General features: G+C 44.3%; 1 protein-coding gene across 4 annotated transcripts in view; it reads right to left on the bottom strand.

Annotated features, from left to right (window-relative positions):
- LOC120909128 (catenin delta-1-like) overlaps nucleotides 1–15633 on the bottom strand; it is a 144520-nt gene that overhangs the window by 72261 nt on the left and 56626 nt on the right. For all 4 annotated transcript variants that reach the window (XM_040320795.1, XM_040320792.1, XM_040320793.1 and 1 more), the window contains exons 6-8: nucleotides 14087–14315; nucleotides 10351–10573; nucleotides 225–420 (exon numbers count right to left, since the gene is read on the bottom strand). In XM_040320795.1, the coding sequence (XP_040176729.1) occupies nucleotides 225–420; nucleotides 10351–10573; nucleotides 14087–14315 (648 nt within the window). The remainder of the gene's footprint in view (nucleotides 1–224; nucleotides 421–10350; nucleotides 10574–14086; nucleotides 14316–15633) is intronic.

The following is a 15633-nucleotide window of genomic DNA, read 5'->3' as shown; positions in this document are numbered from 1 at the left end:
TTTCTGGATTTTTTGATTATGTCTCTCACAGTGGACATGCACCTACGATAACAATTTCAGACCCCTACATGATTTCCAAGTGGGAGAACTTGCAAAATAGCAGGGTGTTCAAATACTTATTTTCCTCACTGTACATACATACATAATTTTATTTTACAGGCTGCATTTTTTTTATGTGACAGTCATTTAAAATGTTTAACGGCACAAACTCTCTGCATGCTTACCTCAAACACCCTGTTGTATTAATTAGAGACGGTTCCCATTCAATATGTTGGGATTTCCCATCCTCCACATTTACTGATCCTCCCTCTTTTTTCCATCCTGAATAAGGGACCAGGATTTCCTGAGTCAAAGTGTATAGGGCTTGGTCCACTAGCTCCATTTTGATAGAGTCAAGAGAAGACAAATTCCAAAGAGTGCCTAGTGAAGATTTACCAATAAAATAAATTAAAATTAACATATACACATATAAAGCAGTGCGTGTGCCTTCATATAAAACATTTTCCTTAACCGCTTCCCGCCCGTTGTATAGTCATATGACGGCCGCAGGAACCTTTCGTCCCGCCGGGCGGCCGTCATATGACATCCCGGGATTCCCGCAGTGTGGAGCGTGCGCGCTCGTCACAAAGCCAGGGACGTGGATCTGTGTGTGTAAACACAGAGATCCACGTCCAGTCAAGGAGAGACCGATGGTGTGTCCCTTGTACATAGGGACACCGATCGTCCCCTCCCCTTGTGAGTCCCCTCCCCCCACAGTAAGAATCACTCCCTAGGGAACACATTAACTCCTTGATCGCCCCCTAATGTTAACCCCTTCCCTGCCAGTCACATTTATACAGTAATCAGTGCATATTTAGATCCCAAAATAGTGTCAAATAGTGTCCGATCTGTCCTCCCCAATATCGCAGTCTTGGCAAAAATGGCCATTAATAGTAAAAAAAAAAAAAAAAAGTCAAATCTTTCCCCTATTTTGTAGGCGCTATAACTTTTGCGCAAACCAACCAAACACTTATTGCAATTTCTTTTACCAAAAATATGTAGAAGAATACGGATCGGCCTAAACTGAGAAAAAAAAATATTTAAATTGGACATTTACTACAGCAAAAAGTAAAAAGATTTTTATTTATTTTTTTAAATTGTCAGTCTTTTTTTGTTTATAGCGCAAAAAATAAAAACCGCAGAGATGATCAAATACCACCAAAAGAAAGCTCTATTTGTGAGAAGAAAAAAAAGGTAAATTTTGTTGGGGAGCCACGTCGCACAACCATGCAATTGTCATTCAAAGCGTGACAGTGCTGAAAGTTGGCCTGGGCAGGAATAATGATAATGGGGTGATAACGCCCGGTATTAAAGTGGTTAAACCACTTGCCTACTGGGCACTTTTACCCCCTTCCAGCCCTGTCAAGCTTCGAATGACAATTGTGCAGTAATGCAACACTGTACTCATGAATTTTTTTTTTGTAAACCGACAGCTTTCCTTTGGTGGTATTTATTCACCAATGGGTTTATTTTTTGCTAAAAAGGAAAACAACATTTTTCCAGTTTGTTATAAAATTATGTAAACCGGTAATATTTCTCCCTTTCACTTATGAGCACTGATGGGCACAGAGACTGCATTACTAGGTTGCACTAAATAATAGCACTGGTGGGACTGCACTGATAATCTGGACACTGATAATCAGTGCCCTGCTTAACCACTTAAGGACCGCCTCCTGCACATATACGTCGGCAGAATGGCACGGCTGGGCACATGTACGTACAGGTACATCCTGTACTAGTACCCAGTCGCGGGCACGCTCCGAAGCTGCGGGACTCGCGGACCCGATCGCCGCTGGAGTCTCGCGAACGGTCCCCAGGGCTGAAGAACGGGGAGAGCCGTGTGAAAACACGGCTTCCCCGTTCTTCACTGTGGCGGCAGCATTGATGGTGTCATCCCTTTTATAGGGGGACACAATTGATGACGTCACACCTACAGCCACACCCCCCTACAGTTGTAAACACACTTCAGGTCACACATAACCCCATCAGCGCCCCCTGTGGTTAACTCCCAAACTGCAATTGTCATTTTCACAATAAACAATGCATTTTTTGCTGTAAAAATTACAATGGTCCCAAAAATGTGTCAAAATTGTCCGAAGTGTCCGCCATAATGTCGCAGTCACAAAAAAAAAAAAAAATAAATAAAAAAAAAATCGCTGATCGCTGCCATTAGTCGTAAAAAAAAATAATAATAAGAATGCAATAAAACTATCCCCTATTTTTGTAAACGCTATAAATTTTGCGCAAACCAACTGATAAACGCTTATTGCGATTTTCTTTTACCAAAAATAGGTAGAAGAAAACGTATCGGCCTAAACTGAGGAACATTTTTTTTTTATATATATATATTTTTGGGGGATATTTATTATAGCAAAAAGTAAAAAATACTGATTTTTTTTCAAAATTGTCGCTCTATTTTTGTTTAAAGGCCAAAAAATAAAAACCGCAGAGGTGATCAAATACCACCAAAGGAAAGCTCTATTTGTGGGGAAAAAAAGAAGGACGCCAATTTTGTTTGGGAGCCACGTCGCACGACTGCGCAATTAAGCACATCCGTTTTGTAGCAAGCACACAATCCTCAAAAAAAAAAAAAAAAAAAGGGGGAGGAGAGGGACATCTGTGTCCCATGATGTATTCAAAGAAACAGATTTTACAGGCAAGTATGATTTAAAAAAATCCCATTTTCTTTTTCAAACATCATAGGACACAGAGTCAGGCTAATATTCATTACTTGCTGGGACGTCCCAGAGCAATAGCCTTGAGGGGAGGGAGAAGCACTGCCAAAAAATAGCCATCATAACTTACTTGATAATATTTTGTGGACGTATGCACTGAAGACCAAGTAGCAGCCTTACAAATCGGAGCCAGTTACCAGATGGCGAAAAGCCCAGTAGGGTCCTACACCCCTGGTAGAATGAGCTTTCACCCTAAAAAGGGAGGAGCTTTACGTTTCAGAACATAGGCTTGAATGATCAATTGGACCCAATTGGCAATGCAAGCCCTGGAAGCTGCCTGCCTCTTCTTGGGTCCTTTTGGTAAAAGGATCTCCGCAGATGTAGACAAATAAACCTTGACTGCCTGGACCATGTCCAAAGAATGCAGTCTCTTCCGCTGAACAAGGCAGAGATAAAAAAGAAGGCAAAATAATGTCCTAATTTAAATAAGGCCGACACCACTTTTGGAAAAAAGGATGGAACATGTCGTAACACGACCCTGTCGTGGTGAAGGATTAAGTATGGTCGGAATTGGTCACCAACTATGACACCCTTCTAGCTGAGGTAATAGCCATCAGGAAGGCTAGCTTGCGTGACAGCAAGTCTAAATGGGATTTCCTTAATAGGTTCAAATGGTAGCTTCTGCAACACAGACAGCACCAAGTTCAATTCCCAAGGACACATAGGTGCCTTCTGGGCCAGGCTGGTGCCACCAGAATGACTGGAACCCCCTTCTCTCCGAATCCTGCGCAGCAAATGTGGAAGGAGAGGGATCAGAGGGAAAGCATAAACCAGGGAGTATTGGATTCATGGAACTAACAGAGCATATGCTCCGATTGCCAGAGGATCTCTTGTTCGGGACACAAACTGCTGTAATTTGTTGTTGAACCTGGATGCCAGTAGGTCGACCTCTGGCCATCCCCAACGTTGGCAAATTTCCTGGAACACCTCTGGGTGCAGGGACCATTCAGCTGGGCAGATTTGCTGGTGGCTGAGATAATCTGCCTTCCAGTTCCCTACTCCTGGGATATGGACTGCCGATATAATTGGCACATGTCCCTCTGCCCAGGCTAGTATGTAGTTCATCAATCCCATGACTAAGTATTTTATGACGAAACATGTCAGGGCGTGGCTGTGCGGCAACCATCTGAAGTGAACATGTGACGCATCAAGGCCGATCCAGGAAGAAACAGTGGGGAGGTGGAGAGCGATCAGTTGACACCTTGGGTCTGCTGTGACCAATATACTTGGTTTTCTGTTCATCTCTGAACGAGTGTTTGCTGTGCAGTGTATTGCTCTATTTTTTGAGATTCATGTGAGTGCTATATTTGAAGATTTAAGTGTGTTATTAAACGGATTTTACGGTATCACGCTATTTTGAGCACTTTTATTTATATGCAGAGCTTTCTGGCTGTGAATTGGTTGGAACTGGGATTATCTGCTATACCTACCAGTGAGGTATTTTTGTACACATTTACACGCCGAATTGTAAGGCAATATGAGTTGGTGAGTTTTGCATCTGACGGGAGAGGATTCACTGACACCGGGTGTGATGTGTTTTATGGACTTATATTCAATTAATATTTAAACACATTTATATATATTTTTTGGAATTTGTGCACATATTTACTTTTGTCGAATGGTGATGTTTATGGACATTAGCATTATTTTTGAATACCTGTGAAAACTGATATTTCATCTTACATTGTTTACAGCGCTGCTTATATTTTATTACACTAATTTTAGGGTTTTAAAATATGTTCTTCATAGTATGTAGTTCACCTCATTCAGAGCTGAATGACTCCTGGTACCGCCTTGGTGGTTTATATAGGCCACTGCAGAGGCATTTTCCACTCCTGGAGAACTAGGTCTTTTATGCCTCGTTTCCACTGAGCGGATCGGTTCGGGTCGCTTAGAATGGAACGGGTTAGAATGGTCCGGTCTATTCTGCAGAGCATTTCCACTGCAAATCGGACCATCCGGGACCATGCAAGGTTTAGAAAAAAGCCTAGCACGTCCACCAATCAATCAGTGAGATGTATTTGTAGGTCCGCCCTAATGGAACCATTCCATTCTCTATGGCCCCACATCTGAAGCAGGACCCAGAATGATCCGGTATGGTTCGCTTTTATGGCACGCTTTCATAATGGAAACACACAAAAAAAGCATACCGAACCGGAAATACGTAGTGGAAATACCCTAGCTTGGTTCTTAACCAAGCCCCTGTACATTTTATCCCGTGCAGAGTTTTCCTTTGCTGGCTCAGGGATTTCTTCAGTGGCATAGATTGCCTGAAGAAATCCCTCCAAGTCTTCTAGACCAAAAAGGTGCCTACTAAGCTTGATGTCCTCTACATCACTGTCTGGACCACAAGCCGATCTCATTAGAAGAGAGCTCGGATTTTGCCTGCCTTTCTGCTTACTCCATCTCATCCTCTTCCCTAGTTTGAGCTGGGGGGGGGGGACCCCTGGTAAAGGGAAAAGGAGGTACTTAATCCTAAATGACAGTAAACTCTCCTGCGATAAGGAACCGTCTTTAGGGGTAGGTTCCTTTGCACCTAGTACTAAGGGTGTCTGCCTAGAGATGCGGATAGATTGTATAGTACATTTCCTCTTGTACAGATTTGAGAAAAGCTTTCATTAGACCCGAGGCCTCTTTCCCAGCTAGTTTAATACATCCAACACAAAAAGATTTGGCGTGGGATTTTGACAATCATTCCCAGCAATTACCGCACTTTTTACTGGCAATGGTGCTAGCGGATGAGGAAGGTGGTTTATCAGAGACCTCCAGTGTTCCACTGGGGGGAGTCTGTAAGAAAAGAGGAAAACCTATAATCACTCTTGCTGTCCCCTATACCAGTGTTTCTCAACTCCAGTCCTCGGGGCGCACCAACAGGTCATGTTTTCAGGATTTCCCTCAGATCAAACTGCTGTGGTAATTACTAAGGCAGTGAAACTGATAAAATCACCTGTGCACAATAATGGAAAGCCTGAAAACAAGACCTGTTGGTGCGCCCCGAGGACTGGAGTTGAGAAACACTGCCCTATACCATGGCTGCATGCCCCTTCTTTCCCCAGAGGAACAAACAATCCCCAAGTCGGTAAGAAAACGGCACTTACCTGGTCCCAGTTTGCTTTTTCCTGCAGCCACCTCTGCCTTCTTTCCATCCTCCTTGTCCATGAGGTGGGCTCAGACTGTTAGCTCTTCGCAGCTCACCGAGTCCTGCTATGCACAGGAATGCATCAGTCTCCGCAGCCACGCGGGTCCGGCGTCTCCTCTATGCTTTTGACCTACTTCCTGGTGGAGTAACCCCAACTCCTGCTGTGACCGGAAGTTCAGCCCGAGAATGAGGCTTGTAACGTGCAGTGTCTTCCCCTAGTGTTCGTAACGATCAGACTCCGGCAAAATGGCACCGCTGTATCAGGGAAAGACCAGGGAGGAGACCCGAACTGCTGAGCAGCGTGCAACGGCGGGGGGTTGAAGTGCCCAAACCATAAATGCAGTTTTTGCGGCGACCTGTGAGAAGCTCTGAGGTGGCAGGTAAGTGTAGCCTTCACCGGCATTCCTACACCTGGCTCACAGGGATACCATCCGACAGTTTTTTAGTCTTCTGGTCAGAGAGAAAAAAAAAAAGTTTCGTTGTCGGAGAAACACAATCAATACTGAGGAAAAAGGGGTAAGGCGGGGCCTTATAAACAGCTATGATTTTATTGCGTTTTCTGTTGGGTGGAGCCTATCATCTCATGTGTTGCTGTCCTGGAAGGCGAGGTGGGAAAAAAGGGTTTCACTTACCCGTTCAGACGCAGGGCAGCTTAGAAACTAAGAGCCCAATCTTCACCCCTCACGGCAGATTCCTGTCACTTGAGGACCTTCAGGGACTGGGTACCCTTTTCATGTTTAGGGTCCACTCCCTTGGACCTGTACAACATTCTGCATGAATGCCTTAGCGCTGTGGTGTCCAGGATTCCACTTTGCAGGGTCCAGATGTCACATTACAGGCAAAACCTTGCAGGATCTCGTGTCTTCTTCTTAGCGAGGCATTTATCCAAGCATATAAAGCCTGTGTCAAATGGATCCAATCGGTCAATCCCTTGATTCATTTAAGAACTGGTTGTGGGACTAGAGACCTGGAGCTCAGAGAGCTCAAACAAACCATGCCATCCACCTTACAGACACTGGTAAAAAAACTGAAGCGCTTCCTGTATGGGAGGGGTTATATATGGGATCACTTTCTGTCTAAAGACCTTTGGTCTACCAGTGTCCATTCACCTGGAGATGAAGTATAACCCAGCAGGTAATGAAATATTAAGCCTGACTCTGTCCCACGATGTATGAAAAAGAAAAAAGTATTTGATCCCCCACTGACAAAGAAATTATCAGTCTATAACAATTTTTAATGGTTTATTTTAACGGCGAGAAAGAACCAAGAAGTGCTTCTCAAAGTTATAAATTGATTTGCATTTTAAGGAGTGAAATAAGTATTTGACCCCTTCGCAAAACAGGACTTGGTAGCAAAACCCTTGTTGGCAATCACAGATCAGACGTTTCTTGTAGTTGGCCACCAGGTTTGCACACCTCTCAGGAGGGATTTTGTCCCACTCCTCTTTCAAGATCCTCTCCAAGTCATTAAGGTTTCAAGACTGACATTTGGCAACTCGAACCTTCAGCTCCCTCCAAATATTTTCTATGGGGTCAAGGTCTGGAGACTGGCTAGGCCACTCCAGAACCTTATTGTGCTGTTTCTTCAGCCACTTCTTTGTTGCCTTGGCCCTGTGTTTTGGGTCAATGTCATGCTCGACCAATTTACGACCCACTTTTAATGCCCTGGCTGAGGAGAGGAGGTTCTCAACCAAGATTTGACGGTACTTGGTCCCGTCCCTTTGATGTGGTGAAGTTGTCCTATCTCCTAAGCAGAAAAACACCTCCAAAGCATATTGTTTCCACCTCCTTGTTTGACGGTGGGGATGGTGTTCTTGGGGTCATAGGCACCATTTCTACGCCTCTAAACACAGCGAGTTGAGTTGATGCCAAAGAGTTTGCTTTTGGTCTCAGACCACAACATTTTCACCCAGTTCACCTCTGAATCATTCAGATGTTCATCATCAAACTTCAGACGGGCCTGTACATGTGCTTTTTGGAGCAGGGGGACTTTGCGGGTGCTGCAGGATTTCAGTCCTTCATGGCGTAGTGTGTTACCAATTGTTTTCTTGGTGCCTAAGGTCCCAGCTGCCTTGAGATCAATGACAAGATTCTCCCGTGTAGTTTTGGGCCGATTCATCACCATTCTCATGATCATTGATCGTGGAGTTCACGAGATGAGATTTTGCATGAAGGTAGCGTGACAATTTTATTTTTATGCAAATAATCGCACCAACTGTTGTCACCCTCTTACCAAGATGCTTGGCGATGGTTTTGTAGTCCATTCCAGCCTTGTGTAGGTCTACAATCTTGTCCCGACATGCTTGGACAGCTCTTTGATTCTGTGGACAGGTGTCTTTTATACAGGCAACACGCTCCCTTTAAAGGGAGTGCTCCTAATCTCAGCTCGTTACCTGTATAGAAGACACCTGGGATTGAGAAATCTGGCTGATTTATAGGGGGGATCAAATTCTTATTTCACTCATTAACCACTTAACCCCCGGACCATATTGCTGCCCAAAGACCAGAGCACTTTTTGCGATTCGGGACTGCGTCGCTTTAACTGACAATTGCGCGGTCGTGCAACGTGGCTCCCAAACAAAATTGGCGTCCTTTTTTCCCCCACAAATAGAGCTTTCTTTTGGTGGTATTTGATCACCTCTGCGGTTTTTATTTTTTGCGCTTTAAACAAAAATAGAGCGACAATTTTGAAAAAAATGAATATTTTTTACTTTTTTCTGTAATAAATATCCCCCAAAAATATATCAAAAAACATTTTTTTCCTCAGTTTAGGCCGATACGTATTCTTCTACATATTTTTAGAAAAAAAATATATATATATTTTTTTTTACTAGTAATGGCGGCGAGCGATTTTTTCCGTACTGCGACATTATGGCGGACACTTCGGACACTTTTGACACATTTTTGGGACCATTGGCATTTTTATAGCGATCAGTGCTATAAAAATGCATTGGATTACTATAAAAAATGCCACTGGCAGTGAAGGGGTTAACACTAGGGGGCGGGGTCAAGTATGTTCCCTGGGTGTGTTCTTACTGTGGGGGGGGTGGCCTCACACACAGCTCTCGGTCCCCACTCTGTAACGAGCAATCGCAGGTGTCCGGCGGCGATCGCGCCCGCCGGGCACGGGACTCGGGGGCGCGCGCACGCCCCTAGTACCCTGCGAGAGCCGAAGTACAAAAAGAGCAAATAATCGCTACTGTAAAGGGGTTCATCTTTTTACTGTGGGACAGTGAAAGTAATATTTACAGTAGCGATTTGCTCTTTTTGTACTATAAAGGGCCAATTTTAGTTTTTTTTAACCCCATTAGGTTACTGGCCGATTAATCGATTAATTTCATAATCGATTACAATTTTAATAAATCGATTCGTTGTTTCGGTCCTAGTATATAGTGTGATCATTTCTGTTAAATGTACAAAATCAGCAGGGGATCAAATACTTTTTTTCCCTCACTGTAGAAGTCCCCCTCACACAAGCAAGTTATCGGCTCTCCCCTCCTCATGCTGACAGTGTAGGAGAGCCGATAGCCGGTTTGTGTGAAGAGGACCGCTACACTCACACTCAGTGCACCGATTAATACAGTCCTATCATGTCCCCAAAATAGTTCAGATAACTGGCTAGCGTTTTATTGTGATCAGCTGTGATTGGACATGGCTGATTATGTTGTAAAGAGTCGCTGATTGGCTCTTAACCCCGTTCTGTGATCAGCTGTGTCCCGAGGACACATCGATAACAGCACGATGCAGTGGGCGGGGTCACGGGACGGCATCATGACACCTTCCAGAACTGGCTGGCCACGCTGTAGCCATAATTGGGCTATAGCACTGTCAGCAAGTGTTTAACCCATCATTAGAACTAGCAAACTCTTATGCCGCGTACACACTACCATTTTTAACGGTCTAGAAAAAAAAAATGTTTTTTTCAACTCGATTCTTGTGAAAAATAAAATGCTTGAACAAAGCGCGGTGACGTACAACACGTACGACGGCACTATAAAAAAGCGGAAGTACCATTTGGAAGGCGCCACCCTTGGGGCTGCTTTTGCCGATTTCGTGTTAGTAAAAGTTTGGTGAGAGAAGATTTGTGATTTTCAGTCTGTTACAGCGTGATGAATGTGCCATCTCCATTACTAATGCTAGTTTTACCAGAACCAACGCTCACATCTCATAACTTGCTTTCACGTTGTTAAAGCCCACACACGACCATTTTTTTACAATGTTAAAAACGACAACGTGAAAAACGCCACGAAAATTTAGAGCATGTTTTAAATTTTTAATGGCTATTTTTAACGTCGCAAAAAATGCTCTGGAGCCCACACACACACACACACGATCGTTTATAATGACATTAAAAAAACACGTAATTTTTCACATCGTGAAAAATGGTCGTGTGTACGTGGCATTACACTTTTAAACCTGCACAAAGTTCCAGGCTCACCAGTTACACACTCTGCCATCTCTCTCCCTTCGTGTCCCTCTCCTCTTCTGCGTAAGAGTCTTGCTAAAGCTGGCACTCCATCACAGTTCTTTACTGCCATTTTGTTTTCACGTGCAGGGCCATACGAGAGATTCTTTAGTGCCCCACATGCTGCAAGTCTGACAGGAGCCCTTGAATCCTCCAGGAGACTGATCAGAGGTGGTATTCCACGTAGGCGACAAACCTTCAAAAAAGGAGAAAAAAACAAAACAAAGATAAGATAAGCCAAGGCACCATCAGTGTACTTGGAGCCAACAAGGGGAAAAAGAAGCAGCAACTGCAGTTTCATATACAAGATTAATTTGCACAGTTATCAGACATTTCCCAAATATCTAAAATGTTTATAAATTGTTTAAAAAAAAAAGTTATTTCCTTGAAAAAATAAAATATGTGATATATATAACCCTATGGAGCAAACAAATTAAAATGTCTTGCAGGACAATTTAATGGGTCAGATGGTGAATGCACCAACAAGAAACAATGCGTTACTATACCTACTGATTACCAACAATACAGACCTGATTGAGGATGTAGAAATACGGGGCAACTTAGAAAACAGACCACGAGTCAATTATATTCAGTATAAATGAAAAAAATAATAGGAAACACAACAGTAATACAAGGACCCGAATGTCAAAAGACTTCCCTAAACTGTCCTCTTTGCTAGATATTAAATTGTATAATGTCCTAAAAACAAATGAGGAAAAATAGGAGAGCTTTAAGAGCATACTAAATAGAAAAAGGTATTGGGCCAGTGCATTCCAATGGGAAATACGTTTAACAGAGCTGAAACAAATCCTGGCTGACTAAACTCTAATGTAAAAATGCACATAAAAACATAAGAAAAAAAAAGCCTTCAAAAAATACAAGGTCATTGTTAGCATTCCAACATTACAAAGAATGAAATAAGAAATGAAAGAGTGCAACCAAGACGGCTAAGATGGAACACGAAAGGCACATAGCAGAAGAGTAAAAAAAAAAAAAAAAAAAAAATCTTTAAGTATATACATACAGTGGAACCTCTGATTGCGAGTAACGCGGTTAACAAACGACTTGTAATACGAGCAATTTTTTTTTTTTCTAATCCTGACTCGGTTTGCAAGTGTTGTCTCGCAAAACAAACAAAATTCAAGCCTTTGTGGTGTGCAGTATTTGGCCAGAGATGGTAGGGCAACAGTGACACTCAGAGGCAAGTGGAAATACTCAGTTCCCGAGTGCAGCCGATCGGTCTCCCGAGTATTTCCAAGTCTCTCTGGTCCTGGTCTGCATCCTCTGAAATGTCAGAACAGGGGCCGTGTGCCACAGCAAGGCCCGAGTCTGAATCAGAGATTACCCCAGAAGACGGTGGGGGGGGGCGTTTACCCCCTTTGTGTCTGCACGTCGCTTTTCACCCTAGAAACAAAAGCGTCCATAGGCACCGCAGGTGGACCGGTTGCCATTACAGGGATGTCTGGAGAAGAAGCGCCAGCTGCTGACGCACCCCACCTGACACCATTAGGGACCGCAGGCCAGGTACACCAAAAGTCCACCCTCCTAGCTGCCACAGAGTGAGGGACACTCCGCAGGACTCACCACACCGGCCCAGGTACTGTGCTGTGTGCTCTCCCTCATGAGGTGTTTGTGCATTTTGCGCCGTTCCAGAAGGAAAAACAGCGCTTGAGGCAAAAACAAGCTAACATGCTGGCCGCTGGACTTCCAGACTAAGGCTACAGGAAAATGGCCGCCGGACTTCCTGAGTAAGACTACAGGAAAATGGTGCAACCGCACTGACCTCCGCGCGGTGGTCTCTCACAAAAGTGCACACCAAACACCCCACTATGCCCCAAAAATAGGGAAGAGCGGACCCCAAACACCCAGCAAAGCCCTCCCTCCGCCGGACATAGAGACCCCCGTTCAGTTGTGCAGCGGCCCCTTGCCTCCTCCCCATGGGGAGGAGGCAAGGGGAGAGAAAAAAAGAGGAGCATGAGACCCCCAATTCGACCTCCCAGGGAATGCCGAGGCAGGCGGAACCATACTAACTCCTCCTGTGGGAACTGCTGGACGCAACCCTCGGACAGACCCATCACCTGAGCGGTACGGGTGGCTGTCGGCCATTGCACACTGACACAGACAGTAGTAGCGGGATCATATGTGGAGGATATAGCTTACCGGCTGCCCCTGGGCGTGGCTGGGGAGACTACCAGGGTCTATATTACCCAGCCTGGCTGTTGATAGTAGATCACAGGAATCAAAAAGAAAAAAAATCCCAAGGACCAATGGTCCCCACTGGGAGCCAGGTCCTTCTACACTAGGCAGAAAAAAAACTGAGCTGCTGGATGTAGTGTAAGGGGTTATAGCCAGTAGGACTGCCCCCTGGGCGGTACTGTGCAGCTTTGCTGTTTTTACATGTTCTGCCTAGTCCTCTCCTAAAGGTGGCGATATAACCCTAAGGTCAAGATTAAAGTGCTGTGTCCATCAAAGAACGAAAGAGAAAATAGGATTATACGCAGATGACACCATATTATGTTTAGCGGACCAAGGTCCATCACTCTAAGCTGCACTACGACTCATTGAGCAAATGGGAGGATATTCGGGTCCGCGTATAAAACTGGCACAAGTCCCAAATTCTACAAATAGATGTATTCCCTCCCCCTATAACTGTCCCTCCGTTATCCATGTCTAGAGTATCAAAGATCAAGTACTTGAGTGTCGAGGTTACCAGAAATCTGGCCGATTACACGCCCCTGAATATAGCCCCACACTTTGAGCTACTCAAACTTAAAACTCAGATGTGGTGTAAACTACCCCTGGGAGTAATACCTTGCTGGCATTTTGGCTAAGAAAGCAAAGATGTATATATCACCTGTATCTATGTGACTGTGTAATGCAAGTTATGTGGGCAGTACTAATCACACGGACTGTCAAGTGAAAATGTATCTCAATTAGCAAATGTAACTGTATGCAATGTATTCCGTGTTATGTCAATAGTCGGTTTTTCTGGTAAAAAAAAAAAAAAAAGAAAAGAAGCTAGAGAGCAGAAATATTGCTCTTCATGCTGCCAATGACCAAGCATAGGTCTTAACTGTAGAAAAAAAAAAAAAGAAAAAAAGGAGGGAGGATAATGTCCAACACGATACAAGTTCCTAGCCATTCAATTTCTCAGCAGATATCTGTTGTCCTCAAAAGGGGACTACCCACACAATAGCCAATTACAGAAGAGGCATAAACAACCGTTTACATTATGTTGACAATTCGTAAAATTTCAGAGCTCAGAATACATCATGTGTAATATCTATTAAGTAACTTCATAGTTAAAAGAGGAGTTCCTTCAAACACTGTAGCTGCTGATTTTTACTATTAGGGCACCTACCTGTCCAGGCAGCCAGCAGCAAATTTTTTAATCTGTTCTTGGGCCTTGCAGCTTCACAGCCAGTTTCCTACTGCGCCAAGCTCTGAATGGGCGAACTGAGCCGGAAGCGCATACCCATTAAAACCAAGTACCCTCTCCCAAAAAAGGTGCCAAATGTGGCAGCGGAGGCAGACAAGCAGAGCTTCCCCCTTTGAATAGAGATCCGCTTTAACTATCATCACAGCAATAATTCTCCTTTGCTATGTATTTATGGATGTCTTCCTTGTGGGTGAAGTAAGCTTTTAGATCTCGTATAGAAAAACTGCGCTACATAATTAACAAAAACAAAAAAAAAAAAAAAACACAAACCTCTTTCTTGACCTCCTCATTACGATAGGACAGGTGCTGCAAGTAGGCAGCAGCATTCAGTCTGACAGCATCCAGTGTGTAACTCAACATAGCAAGAACTTCTGGCAGTTCTGGCTGCCGCCACGGGCCGCTGGGTACTGCAGTCAACGGAGCAGGTCCAAGACTGGAAAGACTTCCAGACTGAGGCAATGATGAGCCATAATGATCGCTAAGTGGATCTTCATAACTCCTAGAGAGAAACAAGTAATTTGTTTAATGATAAAAATAAGGTGATTTTCTTATGTTACTTTATTAAAAACTGATCTTTCATCAAAATCCAAAGCAGCTTTTTACAGATTTTACAAGACATGTAGATATTAGCTGAAAGTGTGGTGGGGGCTGTACAGTTGCATTGTTAAAAACATGGGAATAGGCATGCAGGTCTGGGGTGGGAGCAGAGGCTGATGAAAGAATGGAGGTGCAAACACACAAATGAGGAAAGTGGGTGCACAGTGGTGAAAGAAGGGTGCAAGGAGGTGGAGACGGTCCACAGACGTTACAGAATGAGGAGCAGTGGTCTCCAAACTGTGGCCCTTTTCTTGCACTTATCCAGCCCTCGGGGCATTATTCCTCTAACAGACACCAATGATAGGGCACCATTTATCCCATGACATCAATCATGGGGTACCAATCCTCCCCCTATCAACGGGCACTATTCATCCAAATGACACCAATGATGTGGCGCCATCCTCCAAATGACACCCACATAGGGGGCACCATTCCTCCCACCATTGATCGTGCTCTATTCCGCCAAATTATATCAATGGAGCACGATCCCTCCAGCTGACACCAATGAAGGGGCACTCTTCTACTCCCACTGGCCACAGTAAGAGGTACACCTTATTTCTCTACCCTCAGGCAAAAACAAGCATTTAAAGGCTGTACAGTTGCATTGTGGTTTTCCAAAATGTCCACAAAGTGCAGCAGCCTTCTTCCCCCCCCCCCCCACCCAAAAAGAAGGACTTGGTGCCGAGTTAGAAGATTTTTCTACCCAGGGCCTTTTCTGGCCCTAGCCTTGCGGCTTACCCCTGGCCCTAGCGCCCTGTTGGCGGCAGAACCACAGAGACGCTGAGACATTTGAGGAAGCAGTCCCTGAGGTTTTAAACGAGGGACGTCTGCTACTTTTCTTTACAGGAAGTAGAGAGCTCTTCCCTCCAAAATTTTGGGATGTATTTGTCCAAGTGATCACCAAATAAACGTCCCGCCGAGCTCGCGCGCAGAAGCAAAACACATACCTAGGTCGCACCCGCATATGAAAACAGTGTTCCAATCACACGTGAGATACCGCCGCAATCGTTGGAACGTGAGCATTTCTTTTAGCCTTTGACCTCCTCCAACTCGAAACTGGGAACCTGGAGAATTCTTTAAACGTCGCCTATGGAGATTTTTAAGGGTCGAAGTTCATCGTCATTCCAAGAGTGAGCGCAATTTTGAAGCGTGACATGTTGGGTATCAATTTATTCTGCGCAACATTATCTTTCACAATATAAACATTTGACAGGTAAGGA

The sequence above is a fragment of the Rana temporaria genome, chromosome 8, assembly GCF_905171775.1.
Source record: "Rana temporaria chromosome 8, aRanTem1.1, whole genome shotgun sequence".
Lineage (NCBI taxonomy): Eukaryota > Metazoa > Chordata > Amphibia > Anura > Ranidae > Rana > Rana temporaria.
This window is presented reverse-complemented; position numbering and strand designations above follow the sequence as displayed.